The 25590-nt window shown below is 56.7% G+C and overlaps 1 protein-coding gene across 9 annotated transcripts in view; it reads right to left on the bottom strand.

Annotated features, from left to right (window-relative positions):
• Positions 1–139: 139 nt before the first annotated feature.
• The window catches only part of KIF21B (kinesin family member 21B), a 42327-nt gene continuing 16876 nt past the window's right edge, over positions 140–25590 (bottom strand). The window contains exons 5-36 of one of the 9 annotated variants that reach the window (XR_007891514.1): positions 25365–25499; positions 24822–24989; positions 23973–24088; positions 23210–23405; positions 22627–22816; positions 22450–22513; positions 21774–21998; positions 21423–21504; positions 20142–20259; positions 19651–19842; positions 18820–19019; positions 18479–18586; positions 18003–18071; positions 17390–17625; positions 16871–17018; positions 16587–16781; positions 15504–15605; positions 15253–15418; positions 14934–14994; positions 14585–14642; positions 13880–14085; positions 13335–13409; positions 13050–13163; positions 12335–12373; positions 9954–10090; positions 9260–9440; positions 8260–8424; positions 7621–7738; positions 6735–6905; positions 6049–6248; positions 5375–5642; positions 4842–4880 (exon numbers count right to left, since the gene is read on the bottom strand). Coding sequence is in view for 8 of the 9 variants with exons in the window: in XM_051638923.1 (XP_051494883.1) it covers positions 5543–5642; positions 6049–6248; positions 6735–6905; positions 7621–7738; positions 8260–8424; positions 9260–9440; positions 9954–10090; positions 12335–12373; positions 13050–13163; positions 13335–13409; positions 13880–14085; positions 14585–14642; positions 14934–14994; positions 15253–15418; positions 15504–15605; positions 16587–16781; positions 16871–17018; positions 17390–17625; positions 18003–18071; positions 18479–18586; positions 18820–19019; positions 19651–19842; positions 20142–20259; positions 21423–21504; positions 21774–21998; positions 22450–22513; positions 22627–22816; positions 23210–23405; positions 23973–24088; positions 24822–24989; positions 25365–25499 (4335 nt within the window). In the remaining variant the exon portion in view is untranslated. Of the gene's footprint in view, positions 5643–6048; positions 6249–6734; positions 6906–7620; positions 7739–8259; positions 8425–9259; positions 9441–9953; positions 10091–12334; positions 12374–13049; positions 13164–13334; positions 13410–13879; positions 14086–14584; positions 14643–14933; positions 14995–15252; positions 15419–15503; positions 15606–16586; positions 16782–16870; positions 17019–17389; positions 17626–18002; positions 18072–18478; positions 18587–18819; positions 19020–19650; positions 19843–20141; positions 20260–21422; positions 21505–21773; positions 21999–22449; positions 22514–22626; positions 22817–23209; positions 23406–23972; positions 24089–24821; positions 24990–25364; positions 25500–25590 lie in introns of all 9 variants that reach the window. The other 8 variants (XM_051638925.1, XM_051638926.1, XM_051638923.1 and 5 more) reach the window with 8 other exon arrangements.

The following is a 25590-nucleotide window of genomic DNA, read 5'->3' as shown; positions in this document are numbered from 1 at the left end:
CTGCCTGAGGACTCATCCGGCAGGATGCAGGTCACCTTCTCACAACGCAGCCCCTTTGCCAGGGGGCATCAGGATGGGATGGGCAGTTTCCAGCTGTTCTCTTCAAAGCCATCTCTGCTCTGTCACTTCATTTCAGAACATTTTATTTGTGAAGACAAAAATGCAAGGAACAAACACAGCCACTGAAAAAAAACGTGTACATCATGAGACCAAAATAACTTACGCTATTTACAGGAACACATCGAGGTATAAAATATATATACACACCTTGTCCTCTGTGAAACGCAGTCTGTTGGACTGGGCTGCAAGACCCAGCAGAGAAAAAAAAAAAAAAAAGCCTTGACGAGAGTTGGCCTCTAGAAAACAGCTCTGAGCAAGAAAAGGCACCTGCTATTTGTGATACTTGTGCAGTGGGAAGGTGTGACAGAGCAGGTGAGGTGACACTGGACTAGAGGGTGCTGGGTGGTCCCAGGACATGCAGATGCAGAACAGCTGGCAGGCTCCAGGGGCAGAGCTATTATGGATGAGGGGAGAAGCCACCAGAGCTGCAGGAACGTCCAGGGCTTTGCTCTGTTGGGGAGTCAAGGCTGGGCTGTGCTCCCTCCCTGTTACAGCTGGAGCACCTTGCAGCAGGCGGAGAGGCCAGGGGTCCCCTTCCCTCCCTAGGAGGGTGAAGGGGGCTCAGGGAGGGTGGGTGTGCAGCCTGAAGACAGAGCAAAGCTCCAGGCAGCTTGCTGAAAAGCAGGTGGAAGCCCACTGCTGTGCAGGGGTCATACCCAGCCCCCATCCAGCACTGGACAGGGGAAGGACTGGGATGGGGGCACTGGGAGAGCACCCTGGGGGGCAGACACTGGTTCTGCAGCACCAAGGCAGGAGGCAGCATCTGAGAGACCAGAGCAGCTGTGCTTGGAGGTGCTGGGGAGAAACAAGTGACCTGGTGCTGGGAGGGACAGGACACTGGTGCTCCAGCTCCTCACAGCCAGCTAGACTGGGAGGTGCATGGCCAGACCACCCTGTTGTGCCACTGAGCTGTGGGTGCCAGGGAGGGGTCAGTGCCCAGGTTCCTGGGGGGGCTCACAGTGGTTTGGGGGCCCAGCACTTTTGGGCTCCTGAGTTACCTCCATCCTTGAGTGCAAAGCTCAGCTCTGGGCCACCATGACCCCCTCAGCAGAGGCTGGAGCTGGCCCCTGTGTGCTGGAGGGAGGAGACCCTTGGAGCCAGAGTCAGGGCCAGGGACAAAAACATCACCCAGTGATTTGAGAAAGAGCTCCCTGGATTGCAGATATCACACCCTTGGCAAAAACTAAGGTACCCAAGGGTGAAGCAAAATGAGGTGCATGGTGCTGCAGCAGAGCACCATGTGCTCCAAGAGCACAAGAAGGGCAGAACTGAGCCCAGGGAGCAGCTCAGCACAGTGCAACAGCGGGACCCTGCTCCTCCCCAGCATCCCTGGCCTCACTTCCACCTTGGTTTTCCAGACCCACGGCCCCTGCCTGAACTATGAAGGACCCAGGGGCCACTCTTGCTCAGCCACCTGCATGTTGGGACCTTGTGCTTTAGTATTTGGGGGAACCTGCCCCCCCAAACTGACAGTGTGGCTCAGAGCTGTGAATCCCTTCCCAGGGGGTAGGTGCACTCCCCCGGGCAAGGGGTAATCTGAGGGCTCCAGAGTTACCCTACTTTATGTTCAGTGTCTGGGACTGACATTCAACTATGGTTTGGGGGTGCAGAATCAAACATCACATGAGAACCAGCTGCGCTCACTGACCTCCACCCCAGGCCGAAGCTTCCACAGCCCCAGCTCCCTGCTGCTCCAGGCTAGCACCAAACCACGGCAGGCTCTGGAAAATGGGGGACCAGCCCATTCCAGCCATGTGCTTTGCATGGACATTTCCCAGACAAGAAGGGCTTCAGTGCATCCACAGAGAGCATCTCTGAAAGCAGAGGCAGGAATAAAGGCTGAGATCAACCCAGTAACTATGGGCAGAACCTCAGTCCAGGCATCCCCCCAGCACTGGAGGGAAAATCCCAGTGCTGGGACTCAGCTGGGGAATGCCACTGCAGAGGTGGAAGCTGGGAGCAAGGAGCAGGGTGCTGGTTCTGCTGTGCTGCCCAGGAGGAGACAGGAAGGGGACACGAGGGGCGGCTCAGACATGCATTGAGGTGGGGGGAGGCCACGTGTCCTCAGGACGAATTCAAGTGTCAGAACCACAACAGCAATAATTAGAAGAAACTACTAAAAAAAACAATGTCCCCATCTCCAAAATGAAACCCAGTGACAATAGCACCCAGCTTGCACCATGAGGTAGCTAAACCAGATCAACACCCAAGAAATGTTCTCTTGTGGGGGAAACACCAACCCACAGAGATACTAAGATGCACAGACACACACAGAGCTACAGGATCAGTCACCCGTCACCTCACAGAAACACCCCCCCCCCAGCCTCCCAACACTTGCTGCTATGCTGCAGCACCCAGCCCCTCCACCTTCCTCGAAGTGCTGCAGTGAGGTGGGTGCTCAGCATCCTCCAGGACTGGCCACTGAACCTTGGGAAACTAAGCAGGCACTTCCAGCCTATGCCCAGGGAGAAGGTGGTGCGGGGAGGCAAGGCAGGTCTGACCTCAGTGGGAAGCAGCCAGATGTTTCACGACAGGCACTGGCAGATCTTAGTGCAGACACTGATGCACATGGTAGCCCCTGGCTACGGACACACAACCCCCATCCTCTAGCCACACAAAGGTTACATCAGCTGAGGAATGAGCAGGGAAACACTCTCCAATGCAAGCCTGGAGAGTGACATGTTCTCCAGCTCCCACATCTGTGCATTACTCTGGTGGCTGAGGTGCCCTGCACATTTCTGTTGGCCTGGTGGATTACTGTTGCCCCTTCCCAGTCCCGTGGGGCACACAGCCCAGAGCTGCTGGGACTTGGCCCTCTTCCTGACCAGCCATGGCAGGGGGGCTTCTCACCCCAGTACTGGGCTGTGCAGGGCTTGGCCACCACCACAAGGGACCAGTCACTGTCCTGGGCAGTGTCACACCCACACATGCCATCATGCCCTCCACCAAGGCAGCACGAGGGGTTTCCTCCCCTCAAAGGGCAAAAAATCCCCATTAAACCAATAGAGATGGTCGTGCCCTTCAGGATGCAGAGGAATTCCCACACTCCACCTGGAATGGTTGTATCAGGGATAGAGGCAACTGAGCTGGGGCTGGTCCATGAGTCCTCATGGTTGGACAAAGCAGAGAAAAGTCTGTGCTTTATGGGGCAGGTCCTGGAGCCCCTGGCCTCTGAGATACCAGTTCAGTGCTGGTGGGATCATGTGGAGAAATTCTTCAATTTGAGTTTAAACACTGCTTCTTCTGTGACAAAGGGGAAGTGAGAGCATGTGAGGAAAAAGCACCACTCCTTGGGTCTCAGCCATCCCAAGGAATTCTACCTGGCCCAGGGCAGGACGGAGCAAGAGCTGGTCTGGTAAGCCATGGGAGAGATGGAGGAAAGCTCCAGTGTGAGACCAGGGCCTTGCCAGCCCCTCGCACAGGAGACAGGGAGGAGGGAACCTGAAGAAGCTGTGTCCTTGGGGTCGCATTCCTGGACAGAGCCCCCAGCTTTTCATGGAGGTTGGATTGTGCAAGATCATCCACTGCAGGACTGTCCTTCAAGCATGGGGTGAATCAGGGGACTTGTGTGACATCAGTGTGTGCAACCCATTCCTCACCCCACTCCTGGCACATCCGACTCCATTCCAACCTGTGCTCTGGCTGCTCCGCACCTCACTGGACACCTCCAGCTCCACAATGGGCTGGACCCAAGCGAGGTCCCCCAAGGGGGCTGAGCAGAGCCTGGGGACAGAGCTACAGCTTCTGGTTCCCAGTAATGGCAATAGAAGATGGGCCCAGGGGTGGGGTTGACCTGCAACTCCTGTTCTTGCTTAATTTCTCCATCTCAAGGGGGTTAAGGTGCTGCAGGAACCCACCACAAAACCCCTGCTGAGGGCCAAGGTGTTAAGAGCAGGGCCAGACAGCTGCCCACCACAGGACAGGATGGGCACACAAGGAAGAGTCCAAGAGCTGAGGGTCAGTTGAGAGGTCAGCTGACTGGGGTTTGGAGACCCAAAAAGAATTGCAGAGAGTTTGTCTGGAAGATGCCCGATGGAGATCTTCCAGGCTTGCCATGCCTCCGTGGCTGGGACATGGCAAAGGAGCTCAAAGGTGCACATCTCCAGTTGCTGGGGTCAGGAAGACAGAGGATGGAGACCTGGAATTCCTTCTGCTGACCCCCCACAACAGAGAGGCTGTCCCACAAATGATGTCTCCAAATAAGGAGCCCCTCTATGCTGTGGTCCTGGCCAGGAGACACCAAACATCCTCACAGCCATGGAGTGGAGAAGGACTCCTGCAGAAACGAGACCCGGAGCCAACAGAGAGAAGCAGCACATCATGGTGGAGGCCACACGAGCCCACAGTGGCAGGAGGGAATTGCATGTCTCTCAGAAGGAGCCAAGGAGGACTGACCCTCAGAAGTCCTGGCAGGTGATGCAGCAGGGCAGGTGAGAAGAGAGACCAAACATTTCCTGGTAACTGGAAAACCATCGAGAAGCCTCAGCAGGAGGGAAGGTGGAGGTGACGGTGCCCCCCAGAGCTGCCTCCTCCAGGAGCTGCAAGTGCTCAAAGTACCAGATGGGACATTGTCCACCCCATTGGGTCAGGCACAAAGAAATCCCTATCTCTGGGCTGAGCTCCTGTAGATGACAGGTCGTGAGAGCAAGGCAGAGGTACCCCAACCTTCACCCTCCTGTCGTGTCTTCCAGTCTTTCTGCAGTTCCTAGTTGGACCCCATGGGCAACCTCCTCCCGCTCCAGAGTTTCACTGTCAAGTCACTGAGAAACAAAGGTGAGAGGGATGGTGTGACCCGAGGGTCCCCACAGGAGCAGCCCTGTGGGCAGAAATGCTCCCACCCCCCCACCCAGGGCAGCATGCAGCACACCAGATTCCAGGCTCCTTCCTCTGGCTGGGGGGTTGCCCGATCCATTCTGGGAAGCAGGCAGGCCCATGGGGCTCAACCTCCAGCTCACTCCACTGGCAGCAAGTTGGGACAAGGGGAAGTGGTGACCTCCAGGGCTGACATCAACCACAGGAGTCCTGCACCCCCAGAATGAGCCGAACCGTGACCCCAGGGCATGGGCTGCGGGGGGGGTGCCGACTCCCACCCCACCACCAATGCAAGCCACAGCTTTCACGGAGCTACCACAGCAGATGGTAAGGGGCAGGGGGAAAAAGCAAACCAAAACAAGGCAGGTCAAAGGGACAAAGGGACAAGTCACTTCTACCAAAGACTTATCAAGTAGGGAAAAAACGCAAAATAGTTTCATACCGTGAAGAAGCAGCTGAGACCAGAGAGAAAGAAAGAAAGAAAGAGAGAGAGAGAGGAGCAAAAGCAAGGACCAGAGAGAAAACCAGAGGGAGAAAGAGATGGAGAAAAAGAGAAAAGGAAAGACAGAAGAAGAGTGCCTGAGCACAGGAGCCAAAAAGAGCAGGAGGGTCAAGGCAGACTAGTAGCACGGCCCTTTATGGCAAGGACGCGTCGTGGAAGGCAAGGGGTGAGCCCAGGCACGTAACTCCATAACTTTACCCGGCAGTCACTGTGGCACAGATGGGAGGTGGGAGGAGGAGAGACAGAGACAGAGAAAAAGGAAGGGAGAAAAGGGACATGGTCGGAAAGAGGACATCAGAGTCTTGCTGCCAAAGAGTTCCCCTAAAGCAGCAGAGGATGCCCAGCCTCAAAGGGAGGAGTCCCTGCATGGGGGACCACCCAGGGCAGGGGACAGCTCCTGGCCCTGCAGTGGGCAGAGCATGTCCAGGGCCAGGCTGAGGGTGGCAAGAGGAGATGAAGGACTGGGGGGCACTAGAAAGCTGCCAGACTCCCCACTTCCCTCCTCCCCTGCTCCCTGCCCCTCAGTGCAAACCCACCCAGACCCAGGAATGACAGTTCAACCCAGGGGTCTCCCCCTTCTCGGGGGCTCTGGGGAGCAGACAGCCCAGGCTCACCTAGAGGCAGTAAAGATATGCTTGGAGTTGGTGCAGATGGCATTGATGGGGCTGTCATGCCCTTTGATCTCCCCAACAGGGGTGAAGGTGTCCACATTCCAGACCTTGATCATGCCTCCTCGGCAGGCACTCAGCACCATGGAGCGGCCAGGGATGAATGCCAGGGCACAGACCCAGTCCTTGTGGGCATTGGGGATTTGCTGTAGGCACAAGCACAGAATGGACGTCATGACCAACCTCATCTGCAGCACCATCATGGACCCAACCTGGGAGGCCCAGATCCTCCCTGTCATCCTGGTGCTGATCTGCACTGTGGGGTTAGTGACACAAAGCTGGGAGGCCAAGGGAATGGATTTAAAAGTCAGGGCTTGGCTTGTCTCCTGAGCAGGAGACAAAAATCCTGTCTTCAGAGAGGAACACAGCACCTGGCACTGCAATGGATGCTGCAGCCTGTGTGCTAGGGGAGTTGGCAATCAGGGGGGCCCTACAACACCAACTTGGGGGGTACAGCACCGCCTCATACGTGCACTGCCAGATTCCCAGGAATAGGAGTGCTCTCCCTGGTTAGATCAGTGCAGGACACTGGCACCAGGTCCCTGAACAGAAGACCTCCCAGACCCCCAGCAGCCATGGTCTTCCACCCCACATTACCATGAGGACCTGTGCTTATATGCTCCCCTTCAGACCTGGATAAGTTCCTGCTGCTCCAGGTCCCACTTCTTTATGCCGTTGTCCCTGGAGCCACTGAAGAGAACGTCCCCCTGGATGGCCAAGCACTCAATGCCATCGTAGTGAGGGGGCTCGAAGTTGTGAGTGGGGCCAATGTTGCCCACTGTGCCCTCTGCAATCTCAAACACCTGGGGGGAAAACAGTGAGTGACAGACCCCGGTGGCACTGGACACAGGGGTGACCTGCTCTTGGAGAACCTGGCCATCAGCCTCTGCTTTCTGGGGTCAGGGCAGCCAGAGTGATGCTGGAAAGCGGAGTGGGCATTGGCCAGTGGAGGCTCTTCTGGGGCTGAATTCTGACCCATTGTGGGGATCTGCCACCAGCGAAAGACCCCATTCTGCTGCAATTTACTCTTGGTGAACTGCACATACTTGCAGATGTCAGAAGAGCAGGAGGATCCTGCCTCCCTCATCATCTCACCATCCCTCTTCAGTCCCTTGCTGCAAGCTCCAACACAACCTGCTACAAATCAGCAAAAACCTGAAAGGGAGGAGCAGCTCCTGTTGTGCTTGGACAGGGAAGGAGCAGGCACAAAGCAGCTGTATTGGAGAGGAGAACCGAGTGGAAGAGGGCAACCTGCTCATCTGGATCTGCCATAATATGCAAATAAATACCAGCCACAGAGTTTGAGTGGTGAGAGATACAAACCCATTCCAAAGGAGAGTTTGTATTGCAGATCAGCAAAAGGCAAGATTTGGGTGAAGAGATACATAAAAACATCACATGCAGAGCTGAAAACAGAAACCTGGCCTCAGATTTGAGGAGACGACGAGACCTTAGGGCTTCCCAACAGCTGGGCTTTCCTATGGGACACAGGGCTCTGCTGTCCAAGGAGGAGAGTACCTTGACGTAGTGGTCTTTGGAGCCTGTAACCACCAGATCATGGTTGCTCGATGTCTGGTTCACCGTGAGACACATCACAGGCCCGATGTGGCCGCTCAGCTTGCCGATGGGCTGCAGCCTGAGGGCAACAACCTGGATCAGCCAGCCCCTTCCCAGGGTGGCAGCTCCTCTGAAGGGCTCTCCCACGCAGAGACCCCCTGGTCCTGGAGCCCTCCAGTAGGGGCTGTTCTCTCTGAGGGGCTGTGAGCAGAGAAAACCTTCTTCCTCATGATGCTGGGGGAGGAAGGCAACCCTGGGCATGCCCACAGGTCCTTGGCTACAGCAAGGGGTCAGCAGCTCAGAACCCACCTGGCAGGGAGAGGGGCAAGGGAAAAACCTGGGGGTACTGCTGCTCATCCCACATGGTCTTCCCCTTCTCCTAAGCTCTGCCCAGCTCATGAACAAACCCCCCACCTCAAGTAGCTTCACTGCTGCTCATCACCCTTTGGCTCCCTAGGAAAAGGTTCTGAAAGTCCTTAACTTCCATTGCTAAGAAGGCTTTCCTGTTCCTTAGGGGGAGTCATTTCAGGCCCCTCTGAGCAGACAAGTGTCTACTCAGCATCCCCAAGCCCTCCTGCCCACCCAAGCACTGCTCCTCACCTGCTCAGCTCCCAGATGCGGACAAAGTTACCAGTAGCAGCATAGAGCATGGTGCCAGTGGGATTGAGAGCAATCTGGTTGATCTGGTGCTCGCCCTGCATACTGGTGACCATGCGGGTGGTGGTCCCAGCACATGCGTCCCCAGAAATCACCTGTCCGGAAGATCTAAGAGGGAGAGGGAGACCAAGGAGGGAGAAAAAGCAAAGATCAGAGCCACCACATGGGGCTGCTTGCTCCAGGTGGGTCCCACATGGGAAAGGCCCTTGAGGTGTCACTGTCTCTGGCCATTATGGGATCAACAAGACCTCTGTCCCCTAGGCCAGTGCCTGGCTCGTAGAGGGAGCCAAGGATGTTGGGTTGTGCATGACATGGAGCATCCTACTCTGGTTTCTATTTGAAGGCTGCTGTTCTCTCTTCCCATTCCTCTCGGCTTCCTGCAGGAAGCCAGCACAGAGAGGCAGAGGTATTTGTCCTCTGCAGCAGGGGAGAAGCACTTTCAGGCCAAGGTAGATGAGCTAAGGCTGGGTGGAGAAAGGAGCTCTATGCTGGAGAGAGCTGGTAGCCCTTGCCTGACATACATTCCTAATATATGAGCTCTGCTCCAGACTGGCAGAGCCTGTCCCAAGCTCCTTTTTGGTCCTCAAACTCCTCATAAAGACACAAGTTTCCCACTGAAGAGCCTGTGATTTACTCAGCCATGGTGCTGTTGGAGGCTGTACCTCTTCCAAGGAGCTGTTGGCTCTCTTGGCCCCAGAAGTAGTTGCAAATCTCTTCAAAGCCCCATCCTAAGCTTTCATTACAGAAGGTCCCCATGGGTCCTCTCACCTCAGGCTCTCCCCCAGCCTTCCTGTTCCCTAAGGTTGCAGCACTAAAAGCTGGCACTAAAGCAGCTGATACTCAGCCCTGTCCCCAGCCCCAGGAGTTTCTGGGACCGGCTCTGCACAGCCACAGATGTCCAGAGTGCCCAGGGTCCCCACAGCTGCTCCTGCCTGCCACCTACGTGAGGGTGCGGATGCACCGAGCAGAGTCCCGGATGTCCCACACCTTGATGTACGATGTGGACACGGTGAACACCAGCCCTGTGTGGCTGCAGTACTTGATGGAAACCACGTTGTTTGGGTGACCCTTGAGAGAGGCAATCTCTTGGCCTGTGACCAGGTTCCACATTTTGCAGCTCCGATCTGGGGAAGGAGGAAAGTGCATCAGGCTGGGGTGGGTCTCCCCCTGAGGTAAGAGTGGCCTGGGGGCAACAACCCTGCTAAGCATGGCCTCCCCCACCCACAGAGCCAGAGGAAAGGGTCCCAGCCAGTCCCAGCACTATGGAAGGAACTATTTCTTTACTAGGAACAAATTCTTCCCCAAAAAGGTTGTCAGGCCCTGGCACAGGCTGACCAGGGCAGTGGTGGAGTCCCCATTCTTGGTGGAATTTCAAAGTTGTGTAGATGTGGTGCTAAGGGACATGGGTTAGTGGTGGCCTTGGCAGGGCTGGGTGAAGGGCTGGACTGGATGATCTGAAAGGTCTTTTCCAACACAAACAATTACATGATTCTGTGATTCTAAGGTTCAATGCTGAGGACAGGAAAGAGGCTCAGGAGGCACCAGCCTCCATGGCACTTCATGCATTCCCCTGTGTAAACCTGTTCCCTCAGTGCTCTCAGGCCAGCACCCCTGCATCCCCTCCATCTATCACGCACCTTTAGATCCAGTGAAAAGCAGCTCATCGGTGGCATCCAGGCAGAGCACAGGCTTGGTGTGTCCCTCTGCCATGGAGACACACTGCAGCGGCGCTGTCCGGGCATTCTTGGTGCCACCCACCGGGTTAATGATGCCCCTTGCATGGGAAAGAAAGAGCGAGTGTGGTGGGGGGAGTGTGTCAGGGCACCATCTTACACAGGGGCATGGGAGAGCAAGAGCTGCACCACTCCAAACATCTTCCCTTGCCTGGCAGTGTGATGGGCCCCTCACTCTGACCCCAGTGTGTCTGACCCAAGATCTTAATGGAATCTCCCCAGGAGAAGCCCCTGTCCGCTTGCCCTGCCCCAGCAATAGACTGGGATGGGGGGGCTGCCCAGTGGCCTCTGCTCTCCTGCTGGACCTCTCATGCCTGGCCAGCACAGACCCCAGGAGTCAGAAGACCCAGCTCATTGGTCTTCAGGTCAGTTTGTGACAAACTGCACCTTCGCCAGCCTGAAGCTCTGCTGGAATAAATGTTCCAGGGTAACAATACCCAGCACTGTGGTTCCTTGGAGGCTGTCAGCCCATGGCTGGTGACATTTGGAGACAGGGCCCTGCTCCTTTACGTAAGGCCACAAGGGTGACAAGGGACAGCACTGACATTTGCATCCAGTATCCCTGTCACAACAGCTGGGAAAGCTCTGCATCTACCCCTGGCTCTAGGCCCTGCACTGGGAAAGGAAACTGAGGCACAGGGCTGGAGAAGGGCAGGCCCGAGGCCACACATGGTTGGTGGTAAGTCATGAGGACAGACCCAGGCTCAGTGGTTTGGGTCTGGAACCCCCTGCATCTGAGTGCCCATCCTCAGTGAGCGGCTGAGCTGACAAACTCCAATTAAACTGCGTCCTCTGGTCCCTCTTGAGGGGACAGCAAATTGAAATGGAGACTCCAGCTCCACAGGGAGGTGTTAGTGATGGGCTGTGACTGCTGCCTGGCTGCCAACCGCCCAAGGTGACAGCACAGACACAGCTGGTGCCACCTCCCCAGAGACTGGGCACTGGTGGGAATGCAGGGCAAGCAGGATGGTGTTCCTCAGGGATGGGGAAAAGGTGGCCCTCCTGTTGGGAAATCTCTGTAGGAAGGAGGGTGCAGTGGGAGGAGCCCAGGATGTCCAGGTTTGAGCCAGGATGAAGCCAGTTTTCCCTTTACTGATTTTTTTTCCTTCAGTAATTTTTCTTTTAACTAGTCACAGAGCCTTCCAACTAAGGCTGGTAAGAGGGAAATGTTTCTCTAACTGCTGGGTCTTCAAGGTCTCACCTTTACTCTGCCGGCTCAGACACTGCAGGGAGATCTCTGACCCCCCCGTAGGAGGCTGAGTTAGACAGGCAGCAAAACTGGCCAGAGATCTTCCATTCCATAGAGCTACGTAAGCTCAGAGGAAGGTCAGAGATCACAGAAGACAACTTCCTTCCTGCTTCTTCTTCCCTTCTCCTCCACCCATGGCCGGTGTCCGGGGAGGACTCCGTCCCTCCCTCACTGTGGACCCCCAGGCTCCAGCTCTCCTGACCCTCATCACTCTCTGCTTTCTCAAGCAGCTCCTGGATTTTTCAGGACTGTTCCAGCTCAGGGGATGCTGTGGGAGTTGCTGGGGCTGGGGGGAGGCGAAAGGCTTTTGCAGATATCTGAACATGTTTGTATATAATTGTATATATTTTCTTATACCACTAGTGTTTAATTAAAGCTGTGTAGTTTAGTTTTCAATCCAGCAAAGTTTCTCTCTTTTTCTCTCTCTCCTTCCCTACCTGGGATTGAGAGCATTGCTGTTGGTCCTGAGTCAAATGGTGACACCTTAAACCCGAGGCTGGGCTCTGCACCACAGTCTGACATGGTTTCTTTAGACAGAGATCAACCCACCCCCAATCCAACACCAGGGAGCCACTATCAGGTGTGGGCAGCTCCTGGAGATGTTTGCCTGGAAGATGCTTGCAATAAGGACACACTGGGGGTGCCAAGGGTTTCTTGCTTTCTTCCCTGGCATCACAGTGGGGGAAGTGTCATGTCTCCTGCTGGAGAGCTGGGGGACAGGATGGGACATGGTGGCATCATGCTGATGAGAACCCATCAGCGATGGAGGAGAACATGCTGCCACCCTGAACTAGCCCATGGGTGAGCCCAGCACCATGGTCCCAGGGGCTGAGCAGAGCAGGAACAGTTCCAACTCACACCCAAGAGGACAGTGTCAGACACCGGAGGTGGTGGCATGCCAGGATGGGACAGCAGGCACGGGCTGGGGAGAGCAGCAAGGTACAGGTAAAGCATGCAGGGACAAGGGAAAGCAGGTTCCTGAGACAGAGAGATGGAGGAGAGGAGGGAGGGATAATAAATAGAAAGTTGTCTATACCTCAGCACCTCCGAGACAGAGGAATCGCTGTCATCAGACCTAGGGGCAGAAAATTAGCAGGATTATGGGAGAGAAAACCCAGACTAGAAGAGGCAGCAGAGGGGTCAGAGATGGAGGATTGTTATTGCATCCAAGCCAGTGTAGGACAGAGAGGAGGAGAGGTGAGAGGGTGAAGTACACGTGGAGAGCTGGGGGAGAGGACAGAGGAACAGGAGGGCATGTGAGGACCAGACAGCAGGTCTCCATCAGGGAAGGTCAGCGCTGCTGGCCATGCTCTGGGACAAAGGCAGCTGCCCGACCTGCAGGAGGAGGAGGCTGGAGCAGCAGCTGTGGGGCCGTGCCAGTCCTTCAGCTTCCTGGCAAGCCCCCTTCCCACCTCACCCCATCCTGCTCCACAACCTTTTCCAGTGATCCAAGCCTGGCACTGCTGTGTCTCCAAGTAGGGCTTAGCTAGAGAACAGGACTGTGAGGTCCTGCAGGCAGCCAGCTGGGAGGGGACATACAGCAGGCACGACAGGGCATGGATGCAGCATGGCCCTTGCAGAGCATCTGATCCCTCATGGAAAAGAGCAGGGAGCGAAAATGGTGGCAGGAGGCTGGCTGGAGCCAACCTAGGTCCTGTGCTTCTACACCTCATGGCGGGCCTGGTGCACGCCCGTTTGCTGTTATGGTGTGGGTCCCTCTCCCTCAGACCCTCCACCCCACCAGGACTTACTTATCCAAGGCAGATCCCTGGCTCTGGTTGCTCGTGAGACGAGAGAAGACATTGCGGTCGTTGCGTGGACGGGTGGGTGGGGATGGAGGAGGTGTGAAGCCAACATCTGGAGGCCTGAGCCAGGAAGGATCAGAGGGACATATGACTTGGGAACTGCTCACCTGGCAGCTGCCTGGCACACCAGGAGCCAGCAAGAGCTGGTCCAGCCAGTCACCTCTCCTCGCTTCTCTGGGCCCGCCAGCCTCTCCCTGCCCTAGTGGCCACTTCTCCAGCTCCCCAGCTCACCTGGCAGGTTGCCCACGGTCATAGGACTTCCTCCTTGTCAGAGGCAAAATGTCCGAGCCACGAGATTGCCTGGGACTAAAGGAAGTGTAACAGAGCATAGTGGGTGCCTGTTCCCCCTGCTGGAATCCCTCCATGCTGAACACCTGTGTCCTTCCCCAGAAGAGCAAAGGAGAAGTTGAGCTGCCCTGGAGTCACAATCCCAAGATCAAAGCAGACCTTGAGCCATTCCATGAGCACAGAGGCTTTTGGCAACCAAAGAAGCCTCCAAGAAAGCTGATAATCCAGGGCAATGAGATGGGGATGCCCCCCTCTGCTTTCCCTCCTCCCAGAATACCCATCTCTCCATCTACAGAGGACACCAATATACTCCTAAACACTCTCCAAGACCCACTGGAGAAATTCAGCACCGCTTGCTGCAGACAAGCCTGGATAGATGCAGGATTGGTCGCAGCCTCACTGCTCTGCAACTCTGCAGCCAGGACTCAGCTTCCCACCTGCTGGCCCATGCCTCCACAACCCGCCCAGTGCCATCACCCCATGCTCACAAGGTGCTTCCTCGAGTGGGCAGGCTGACAGTGCGTGACACCTTCTCCTTATAATAGGAGTCTCGGATGGAGAAGCTGATCCCATCCTCTTTGATCTCCATGAGGGATGCCAAGGACTTGGTGATGTTCTTGGTGGAGACGTCCAGCATGGGTCCTAGACACTCAGCTGACACTGCCTTCATCTGCCCTGAGAGCTTGGGCTCTCCCTAGAGCAGGGCAGAGGGCTCAGGCACAGGCTGCACAGGGACAGCAGGTGCAGCCAGAGAGCTGTGGGGTGGAGCAGCTCGTGCTCTCTGGCCACAGAAGGTCAAGTCCCCACTGGATGCTGCTGGGGTGCCCATCCCAGGGCCAGCTTCCCATGCTCCAAGCAAAGGTGACAGCCTGTGCAGAGCAACATGCTCTCCTCCACCCTTGCCCACAACAGATGCAGCACTCCACAGGGACCTCCTTGGTGCCCACTCAAATATGGAGGGTATTGGCCGGTGTGGTGGGTGTTTCCCAAGTCTCTAGTGCTTCAGAAGACCACAGGACCAGGGGGCCTGGGTTTTGCCTTGCCTAGAGCTGAGCCCACCCAGAGACCAGCCTTAGTGCCTTTATAACAAGCCTGGCTCTTCAAGGGCCACACTACAGAGCATAAGTCTGTAACGTCACTGAATAACAAGCCCCTTGATCCCTTCTCCCACACTCTGTGACAGGCCAACTAACCTTGAATTTAAAGTCATCCTGGCTTGCTGAGCCCTTCATGGTGAAAGACTGGGATATGCTGCAAGAAGGGAGCAAAGATGAATCTTCAATGCCACTGGCCCACCAGACTCTTTGGTCACCCCCTGCTCCCCAGCACCCTTTCTCCAAGGGATGACCTAGTGTTCACTCCCTGATGGTGTCTAGGAGACATCTCTGCTCCCCTTCCTAAGGGCTGGGCATCACAAAAAAGCTTAGGTGGGGCTTTGTTCATCTATGTCCATCTGCAAGGTTTCATGGATGGCACCAGACATTCCACCCCACCCCTGGCCTCCCCAGCCACCACTCAGGCAGGACTGGGCTAGGCACTCACCTCCCATCTGAAGCCAGGCTGAACTCCGAGACCTCTTCGTCCGTGCTGGTGTAGCCATTCTCTGTGGGAGGGGAATATAACATCAGCAGTGCAGAGGGGACTCTGTTGTGCTGAGCCCCATCTGAGCCACATGGCAGAGGGGGCAGTTGGTCCTTGTCCCTGCTGTGTGGTGGCAGGAGCACATGTCCCAACCCAGCATTGCCCTCGAGGCAGCCCTGGGCATGCTGGACCCAGCCAGAGCACCTCTGTGTGCCCCTTGGTGGACCAGCAGGGGTGGGCACCTGGACCCAGGGGCAGCAGGCCCAGCCCCAGGTCCCACCTTGTTGAACGTTGTGGATCAGGGCCTGCAGTTCAGGATGCGACTCAGCCTTCTCCCGCAGGGCATCCAGGATGGCATGATTCTGCGAGGAGCTAGTCACGTCCATCTGCCGCAGGCGACCCTCCAGCAGGCGGATCTGGGCCTCCTTCTGTGCCACCTGCAGTCCCTGGGGAAGGACAGCCAGCCAGGTCTCAGGCAGGTGTCCTGGGTCCCCACCCTGGCACCTGCTCCCCTCTGTCCTGCACCCACACCTTGTCAATGGAGGCCTTCAGGAAGTTGTCCAGCAGGAGCCGAGCTTCAGCCAGGGAGCAGGAGCTGATCACCACTGAGGTGTCCGTGGAGTCCAGCTCCTCCTGGAAGGTGGAAACAGGCACTGGATGCAGTGAGGGAGCTTTGCTGCTGGGCATGGGACAGGCAGAAGGGACACTGCAGCCAGCACAGCACCTCCAGCCCCCATCAGCACTACCCAGCCCTGTTCCCATTGTCCTTAGCCTGCCCAAGGGGCCACAGGGGAGGTCCAGTCATGGAGATGGCCAACAAAACCTGAAGGGCTTCTCTGTGCTACAGCAATCACAGAATCACAGAATCTTTGGCGTTGGAAGGGACCTCAAAAGATCATGCAGTCCAACCTGGACCCTGCCAGAGCAGGGTCACCTAGAGTACATCCCACAGGAGTGTGCCCAGGCAGGTTTGCAGTGTCTCCAGAGAAGAAGACTCCACAACCTCTCTGCCTAGCCAGTCCCAGTGTTCTGTCACCAGGTGCCAACAGCTCATTAGACAGATACCAGGCTCACCTGAACCCGCAGCAGATCAGGTCACTGGCCCAAAGGCTGGTGTGAATGACCAAACAGCCCCCCATTCCTCCCTGCCCAACCAGCTGTTGGGCACCGAGGACAGCAGCAGCCTCCGGCCAGCCCGGCCGCAGCCATTAGAGGGGAGCCGGGAGCTGCACACCGACCCTGCGGCACCTCCAGGGTCTACACTGCACACAAAACCTGCAGCATTTCTGCTATAAAACAAGTCAGTCCTCCTGTAGCTCTAGAAACTCCCCTGGGGACAAGTGACCACCATCCCCATAGACACGACGGGGGCTGCAGATTCGCTGCACCCCAGGGCGGTGGGGCACGGGGCACCAGCAGCCTGTCCATGGGCATCCAAAGACCTGGCAGCAATCTCCTCCACAATTAACCACTAATGAGAAGTGAGGGTGAGGGTGTGGCCGCATGGCTAAGGAGGACTCCAGGATGCTCAGCCTGGCCACGCCCAGGTGCCCCCTCACCTCCCAGAGTACTCCTGCTCTTTCCCTGCAAGCGAGGTCCAGTACAGGCACCCACCTTGGTCTCCTCAATCTGCATGATGGTGGCCTGGCAGTCAGAAATGCTGTCATTGATGTAGTCAATGTTGGCTCCCAGCACTTCAATCTCTTCATTCAGCTCCTGCAGCCCCTTCTGCTCCTTGGGACTCTCTGCCTGCAGTTTCACCCTCTTGTCCAGCAATGCTTCCTGAAGCAGTGCCAGCTCCTCACGTTTCTGGGGGAAAAGGGAGTGGCATTGGCACTGCTGGCGTGGCTGTCCCACACCCACCACAGAGCCTTCTCTATCTCCAGTGCCACAGCCACCTTGATGAGCCGCTCCATGTCGGCCTCCAGGTTGACAATGGTCATCCTCTGCATGACGATGTCAAAGATGCGCCGCTCCAGTGACTGCCACTTGAGGCGGGCAGCTTTGCTGAAGGTCTGGCTCACCCCCTTCTTGGGGAACTTCTTCCTACAGCCCAAGAAGAGAAGGAGCACTTGGGTAACCAGCCTGGAAGGCTACGCTTACCCCAAAGGGACACCTTGGCTCTGGCTGGCTGGGAGTGGAGAAGGCATCTGCATTGTTTCTGGATTGTCCAATATGTCCATCACCCCTTAGTAAAGAGAGGGACAAGAGATGAGCCCAGCAGGGTTTGTGCTGTGGCATTTCCTTCCTCATGGAAGGCTAGCACTGGGCTCAAGCCCAGGTGACAGTCAGACTCAGTCAATGGTTGAACACAAGCCAAACGCATTGTAAGAAGCCGGCATCCAACCTCCACCACCAGCCAAGAGCCAGGTATGGGAGCCTTGGGATGCTCCATCACCTGTCCCCATGGCCCTCACCCTGACCTGGCAGGCCGAACCCCATTCACAGAGGATGAAGGGTCACCCAAGAAGTTGTTGATCTTCCTGTTCCACTGGCGCACAATGCTGGAGACAGAGCGAGCCCCGGACTCAGGCTCAGAGGACGTGGTGCTGGCTGAGACCTCTGCGCCCGAGTCGGACGTGGCTAGCTTCTGGCTGGCCCTGCCGGCCACCCGGTCTGACATGGGCTTGGCCAGACGGCGCAGTGCCGAAACCTGTCCAAAGGAGGGTGAAGGAAAGGACGTAAGACGAGTGTCCTTAGCCCAAACCTGCTGCCGTCACCCCTAGGTCCCCTAGGACTGAGAGTGGCAGCTCTAGAGGCCTCAAGCTCTGGGCAATTTGTGCCCTATGGATTTTCCCTTCTAGCCCATTTTCTGCTGCCAGGCTCAGGTGCCCTGGGAGATGGGCAACTCCTTCTGCTGTCTGGAACCATTTCCCACCTGATTCCTGAGCCACATAAATCCTCCCACCCTTTTGGGAAAGCAGCTCCCAGAGCCGGCACTGCCTGGAGTATAGGGTTCCTCTGAGCCAACCGCTGGGGCAGGGACCCCTGTTGGTCATACACGGGGGAAATACCCTCCCTGCCCCTCACCTCCTGGGTTTTCCTCCGCAGCACAATTTCCTGCTGCCGCTTCTGAGACTCCAGAGCCCGGATTTGAAACTGCATAAGTGAGAGAGAGACTGAGACCCTTGGGGTCCTGCCCAGGCACCCCAGTGATAGTGGCAAGCCTGGGGCTCCCACAACCCAAGCTTGGAGCAGTTACTTAGGAATGAAGAGTCTCACTTCTCAACAGTGAGCAGGTTTCCAGCCTTGAGGCTGGCCCTGACAGCATAATGTCCCCTTAGGCTGGTGGGGAGCTCCCAGCATCTCCCACAGCCACTCTCAAGGAAGCACTTGAGAGCTGTTGAGTCAGGTGTGCTCTGCTGGGGCTGAGGGGCTCCTGGGTGCAGCAGGGCCCTGAGCTTTACCGACTGATATTGATGAGCACCTTGGAGTGTCAGAGCAGAACAAACACCACCCCAGGCCAGCGCAGCTCTTCCCTACCCAGGGGCAGGCTGGGGTCTCACCTCCTGCCGCCGCTGCTCCTTCTTGAGCTGCGCAATCTCTCGATTCCTCTTGGTCTCCACCAGCCGCCGCCGCTGCTGCTCCTCCCGCATCTGCTTCATCAGTGCCACCTGAGACAGAATCACAGAATCTTAGGGGTTGGAAGGGACCTCGAGAGATCATCTAGTCCAACAAGACAGGAGGTGCTGCGTGTCACTGCAGGTACCCAACTGTTCCAGGTCACCCACCCCACAGACAGACAGATGTTCTGCACTGTTCTTCCACCAGGAGTTGGAAATACCATTTCTGAGCAGGGAGTTAGCCCGCCCAGGGCTGCCCTCCCTGTCCTGGCATGTCCAGGTACCTTTGCCTTCTTCATCTCGGCCACCTCTGCCTGCAGCTTCCTCAGCTCCCGCTCGTAGCGGGACTGGTTCTTGAGCAGGCGAGCATGCTCCTTCTGGGCTGCCTGGAGCTTCTGCAGGTCCCGGTTCATCTCTTTCAGCCGCTTCTCATAGTCTGCTTTGATCTTGTTGGCTTTCTCCTCAGTGTAGCACTCCATTGTGCCTGGGGAGTGAGGAGAGGGCTTGTGATGGCCCCAGACCCTGGGCTCCTCTGACACTATACACCCTGGCTGGGGGCACTGGGCCCTGCTCCCTCCCCATTCCACTAGAGCCTCCCTCACCCCTCTGCTCCAGCCCCATCACAGGCTGGGGGCTGTCTGAGGGCACCCTTTGGAAGAGCTGGGTGAGGACTCAGCACTGGGGGACACACTGGGTGGGCTGAGAGGAGCTGTAGACCTACAGCCATGAGCATGGAGGATCCTGCCCTGCTGAGCCTAGAGAACAGCTACACCACCAGGTCTCTGGGGTCTTCGTGTGCACCTCCCCTTCCCCAAGTGCTTCTGTATCTTGTGAAGTGGTGCTCAAGGCTGGAAGAGGCTTTGCCTAACCATCGTCTCCAGCCACCTTGCACCACCAGCGGGGTCAGGAGGTATTCAGCAGTCCCCCCCACAGCAGGACAAGCAGGGTCTTGGAAGTCCCAGGGGCCTAAGCAGAGATGCATGGATGGCAAAGTTCCACCAGAGCCAGCATTCTGTGCAGGGGCTGGATGCTTGGGCTCTGAGTCAGCTGGGCAGGAGCAGGGACTGGGGCCTGACACCATGGGGGTGAGATCCCACAGGCAAGGAGGTTCTCACTGAGGTTCTGCAGGACCCGGTCCCGCTCCAGCTGTGTGTCCCGAATCTTGTTCTGCAGCAGGATTAGCTTCTCCTCATACTGGTGCTTGAGGGTCTGCAGGCGTCGCTGGCTGTTCTCCAGTTCATCAATCAGCTTCTGCTTGATCTCTATCTCACAAGTCAGATCTGCCAGGTCGGCCTGGAAATTCACAGCTGGAGGCCAGTGGGAAACGGTCAGGCTGGGAGGGATTTGGGAGCATCCCTCCCACAGCCCCACTAAGCACAAGGAGAGGGCAGAGGGAATAGATGGGAACCCACCCGCTGGGGAATGGCAGCACGTTGGAGAGTGCTGGAGACTCCCTGCAGCAACCCTTGAGCTTTCCCCAGCCTCCCCGAGATGTGGCAGGGAGGTCCAAGCAGACTCCCCCTTCCCAGGACCAGAGCTCAGTGCCAGGAGATGCCAGCAAACATACCCCCATACCAGGGGCTGCACACGTGGCTCTCTACTTTACCCTTCTCCTCTGCATCCGAGTCCGAGTCCACCAGGCTCTCTTCACTGCCCGAATCCTCATCTTCATCCTCATGTCCCTCCTCTTCCTCACAACCGCTCTCATCCTGCTCCTCCTCCTCCTAAAGAAACAAGTGCCTAACCTCAGCTTCAGCCTGGCCTTGCCCTTCTCTCTGCAGCTCTTCCTCCTCCAAACCTGACCTCACCCCACAGCCATGGGCTGCAGTCCCCACACCAGGCCTAAGCCTCCCACACAGGATTCCCAGGGGCTGCAGCACCATTTCTGGACCCCCAGCATCCATCCTTGCATCGCCTCCCAGCTGGGTTACCTAACTCCTCCTCACCTAGCTTATCAAAACCAAGACCAAATTGATGTGGGCTCCCTGATCCACAGCAGGGCTGGCTGGGGAGCATCCAGCTTCCCCCAGCTTAACAACGACCTGGGGAGGAATAACCCCCCCACACCAGGACAAGTTAGGGGTTGTCCTGCTGGAAAGCAGTGGAGAAGGACCTGGGAGTCCTTGTGCACAACAGGATAACTATGAGCCAGCAATGTGCCTTTGTGGCCAAGAAGGCCAATGCCATCCTGGGGTGCATCAAGAAGAGTGTGACTAGCAGGTCGAGGAGGTTCTTCTCCCCCTCCACTGTGCCTTGATGAGGCCACATCTGGAGAACTGTGCCCAGTTCTGAGCTCCTCAATACAAGAATGACAAGGAGCTACTGGACAGAGTCCAGCAGAGGGCTCCGAGGATGGTGAAGGGGCTGGAGCACCTCCCTTGTGAGGAAAGGCTGAGAGCTGGGGCTGTTTAGCCTGGAGAAGAGAAGACTGAAGGGGGATCTCATCAATACTTATAAATATCTAAAAGGTAGGTGTCAAGAGTATGGAGCCAGACTCTTCTCAGTGGAGGCCAGCGACAGGAAAAGGGGCAATGGGCACAAACTGGAACACAGGAAGTTCCATCTAAACAAAAGGAAAAACTTCTTTACTTTGAGGGTGACAGAACACTGGAACAGGCTGTGGAGTCTCCATCTCTGGAGACATTCAAAACGTGCCTGGATGTGCCATCCTGTGCAACCTGCTCTAGGTGGACCTGCTCTGGCAAGGTGGTTGGACTAGATGATCTCCAGAGGTCCCTCTGAAATCCCACCACGCTGGGATTCTACTCCAGCATGGAGCCCCTGGTTCCATGACCCTTCCAGCCTCGGCTTAGTCCCTCTTCCATGTAGGGTGATGACATTGCTCCACACCCAAACACACTTGGTATTGAGCACAAAGCCCACTCACCTCTTCCACCTCATTCTCATCTGTCTCCTCTCCATTGTCCTGCTGCAGTTTCTGTCGCTTCTTAAATGCTTCCTTGTCTGGGCTGGGGGAGAGCAGAAAGGTGCTGGTGAGTCCTGGTGTGGGGGAGCCCAGGAACAGGTCCTGCTGGGAGCCCCTTTGCCTTGTGCTTTTGGACCCTTTGGGGAAAACAGCCTCCAGGATCATGTGGCGGGTGAGGTGAAAAGGAGACCAAGGGAACCCAGGCGAGCTCTGGTTTCGGAGGGATGAGGGAAGCCAGGTCCCTGACCCCACAAGGACAGGGACTGCGATGCAGCATCCCCCTTCCCACCATCACACAGCAGCTGCCTTCACCTCTTCTTCTGCTGCCTCCTCTCTTTCTTCTTCAGGCGCTCCAGGTCCTGCTTGGCCCGTTGGAGCACATCAGAGGCCTCCACCTCCGCTGGAGCTGCAGGGCTGCAGAGGCCAGCCAGGCCGGCTGCTGGGGATGAGCCCATGGAGTAGGGGGGCCGGGCAGAGAGACGCGAGAGGCTGCGACGCAGAGACTCGTTCATAGACTCACTCTCCAGGAGCTTCGTCCTAGGGAGTGGAGACAGGATGCAGTCAAAGAGGGGACTGCCCTCTGTCCCCAGAGGAGGGGATCTTGCCTGGTTTTAGGATGGTGTGAGCCAGGGACAGTCACCACAAAGCCATTCCCATTCCTGTTAGGTCAGAAGGTCAGGATGCTGCAAGGCAGGGTCTCAGGATCCCACAAGAGACTGTGATGGACCCGGTTTTGGGGGTCCAGCAGTCTCTGGGAGACACCAGGCACTTCCACCAGGATCTCCCCTTCCTTAATAGGCACAGAATGGACAACAATGGCCAAAGCACAGCCTGGCACCAAAGCTGGGATTCCCATGTCGCAGCTGCTTCTGTACCAGGACTCAGAACTCACCCCAGTGAGGCTGGAGGCCTGGAGCTGTGAGCCATGCTGGGGCTCAACCCCCACCACAGCACCCAGATGTCTCACTAGCCCCCATGTCCAGCTCACCTTAGCTCTTCGATTTCATGGATGTAGTTCTGGATGAGGGCACCAATGGCTTCATTACTGTCCCCTGGGGAGCAGAGGTGCAGGTGGGTCAAGGCAAGATGTGGGCTGTACTGCAGCACCCAGCCCAGCTCCACCAGCTGAGCTCACCCACCACACCACACACTAGCCCAGCCTCACCTGCCTTGGCCAGCAGCAGATTGGCCTCCTGGCTCATGAGATGAGTGACCCTGCTATTGATGGCATCGATGGCCTCCTGCATGGCCTTCACCCGCATGCGCAGGGCACTGTTCTCCTTCTGCAGCATGGCATTCTCCTGGAAAAGGTCGCTGTAGCCCTCTGAGCCATCCTCCCCAATGATCCTCTTGCCCTGTGGAGACAGGATAGGAATCCCTGAGTTCAGGGCAAGGTGGGACACCACTGCATCCCTGGGGGCAGCCCCTAGCCACCAAAGCAGGGGCAGGGCAAAATTGATGGATCAGGAAGGCCTGAGCTCAACAGGCAGAGGGTGAGAGATGCTTCAAGGCTTCTCCCTGCCTCAGCATCCCCAAGAGACTCACCCAAGGTCCTGCCTGTAGCAGGGCAGGAGCCGAGTCTCACATCTCTTAAGCCTCCTGCCCTCTCCTAGCAATTACTCCTACCAACAGGGCAGAGTATGGTGGACAGGAGGGTCTTTCCCACTAAAACCACCAATTCCAACATGAGGAGGAGGCTTTCTGCTCCCAGCTCCCTCCCATGGTTGCAGGCTTGCTCAGCCACTCACCGCCTTGTACTCCATCAGCTCCATCTGCAGGCGGGCAATCTCGGCCCGCAGGGCACTGATCTGCTGGCTTGTCTTGTCTTGGTTCACCACCACCTTGTTCTTGATGTTGCGAGCTCGGTTGGCATACTTGAGTGTGTTCAGGGTCTCCATGAAGTCCCGGTCAGAAGGGCTCACACAGGCAATCATGATGGTTTGGCTTGGGGAGGTGAAGGTCAGGGTGTGAGGACAAGTTTCCCACACCCTGCACCAACTCAGCTGTGACATGACCCAGCACAGGCTACATCCCCCAGACACTCATCCTAGGCCCTTTTGGGTTTTATAACCAAGGTATAAACTGGGTTTAGTCCCTCCCAGAGCCAGAGAATAGGCAAGACCCCATGAACAACATGTCACACAGCACCGAGCAAAGCCAACCTCCACAACCCAGCCCATACATGCCAGGATTGCTGGGCAAGAACGCACTCTTCAGAGGAGCACACCCAAACCAGGAAGAGAATTCAACCCATCCAATGCTGGGTAACACCATCTGCCCAGCCCCAGATCCACAAGGGCTCGAGAGTGTTTTGCACCAGCTAATTCTGCCAAAGCTGGCTAAATGCTCTTGGGACTCATGAGGATTCAAGGTGTCTACATCTGCAAAATTCATGCACCGTGGGCCAGGAGGCATATGAGGCCTGAAATAGCTCCTATGTGGCTCCACAGACCCTCAGCCCTAAGGCAGGGGCCAGTCCCTCTCACAGGGCTCAGCCTGGGACCCCAGTACCTGTTGCCCCCCAGGGAATCCTGCAGCAGGCGGGTCAGCTTGGAGTCGCGGTAGGGCACATGCACAACTTTCTTGCTTTGGTCTCCAAGGGCACTAATGACGTTCCCCAAAGCCAGCTACCAATACAAAGGAAAGTACCCCCAGTTCAGACCCTGCTGAGAACACAGCTGATACACAGCCAGCATGCCTGGGGCAAGAGCTGTGGCACAGCTTTGGGGTGGAAGAGGTGGAAGCATGGGGGTCCCCTCACCAGCCCCTGTGTTCAACCCCTTCCCTGGGCTGTGCCCCCTTCACATGTGTCACAAGGAGCAGCATTGAGCCCTGGTGGCTTTTTTAGGCTGAGGTCAGCAGACCTTGACTTTAGGGAGACTTGCACCCTCATGCAGAGCTCTACCACTCCCCACAGTCCTGCCCTCAGCAACAGAGCTGCAGATTTTGAATTAGTAGAATCACTGAATGGTTTGGGTTGGAAGGGACTTTAAGGATCATCTAGTTCCAACACCCCTGACATAAGCTGGGACACCTCCCACCAGACCAGGTTGCTCCAAGCCCCACCCAACCTGCCCTTGAACACTTCCAGGGATGGGGCAGCTACAGCTCTCCTGGGCAACCTGTTCCAGTGCCTCATCACCCTCACAGAAAATAATTTCTTCCTAAAATCCAATCTAAATCTATACTCATATTCCTGCCAGGGGCAGGAATTATGCCACAAGGCCAGTTAGCTTACACCCTGGCAGAGGCTGCAGCCACCCCAAGAGCCCAGAGCAGCTCCAGGCAGGACACAAAGGCACCCCAGCCCCCCTAGGCAGGCTCTGCCCTGCCCCTTGCAGGTGAGTGCCCGGGCCATACCAGCCCGCAGTTGATGGAGATGCCCTCCTTTGCTCTCTCGCCAGTGGCCCCTGTTCTCTTCAGCCTCTCCGACCCAGCCAGGTCTACGAAGTGAAACTTGGCCGTGAGGGTCTCGTACTCAGTGGTGGTCTGGGCTCCCTCCAGGAGGGTGGTCACCTCCCCATTCACCTGCAGCCAGGCACACAGGGAGAGAGTCACTAGCACGCACCCAGAACAGGCAGGAGCTCCCTTGGCTGCACTCAAATGTCAGCAAAAGCCTGAGGATTCCCCTTCCACATCTACCCCTCAAGGACTGGGAAGAGGATCCCAAGAGCTCTGGTCCATCCCTTGGTCCAGACCATCCCAGCCTTGCATGGGGCTGCTCCAGGGCAGGCCTCGGCTCCCATGAAACACTAACACTGGCTGTGACTGGGAAGAAGACAGACAAAGCCCTGCCTCTCTTCACAAGACTCCAAACCCTCTCCCCTTTCTCAGGGACCCCCACAGGTTGCCTGGCTAGCAGATGCAGGGACAGTCCAGCTGTGAGGCAGGAGCACATCTCACCAGGTCTGGGCGGGTGCACACTCTCATCTGGCAGAGGTGGATGGTGAAGATGGCATGGGAGCGGGAGCTCTGCACATTCATCTGGGTGCTGGCAGTGGTGCGGGAAAGAGCCCCCTGCTTTAGGCACTGGATCAGCTACAACAATATGGGATAGGGAAGAAAGAAACACTGAAGCACCCTTGCAGGGAGGCAGGGCAGCACTGACCTCCCCCTGCATCCCCAGTGG

This window comes from Apus apus, chromosome 23 (genome assembly GCF_020740795.1).
Source record: "Apus apus isolate bApuApu2 chromosome 23, bApuApu2.pri.cur, whole genome shotgun sequence".
NCBI classification, from domain to species: domain Eukaryota; kingdom Metazoa; phylum Chordata; class Aves; order Apodiformes; family Apodidae; genus Apus; species Apus apus.
This window is presented reverse-complemented; position numbering and strand designations above follow the sequence as displayed.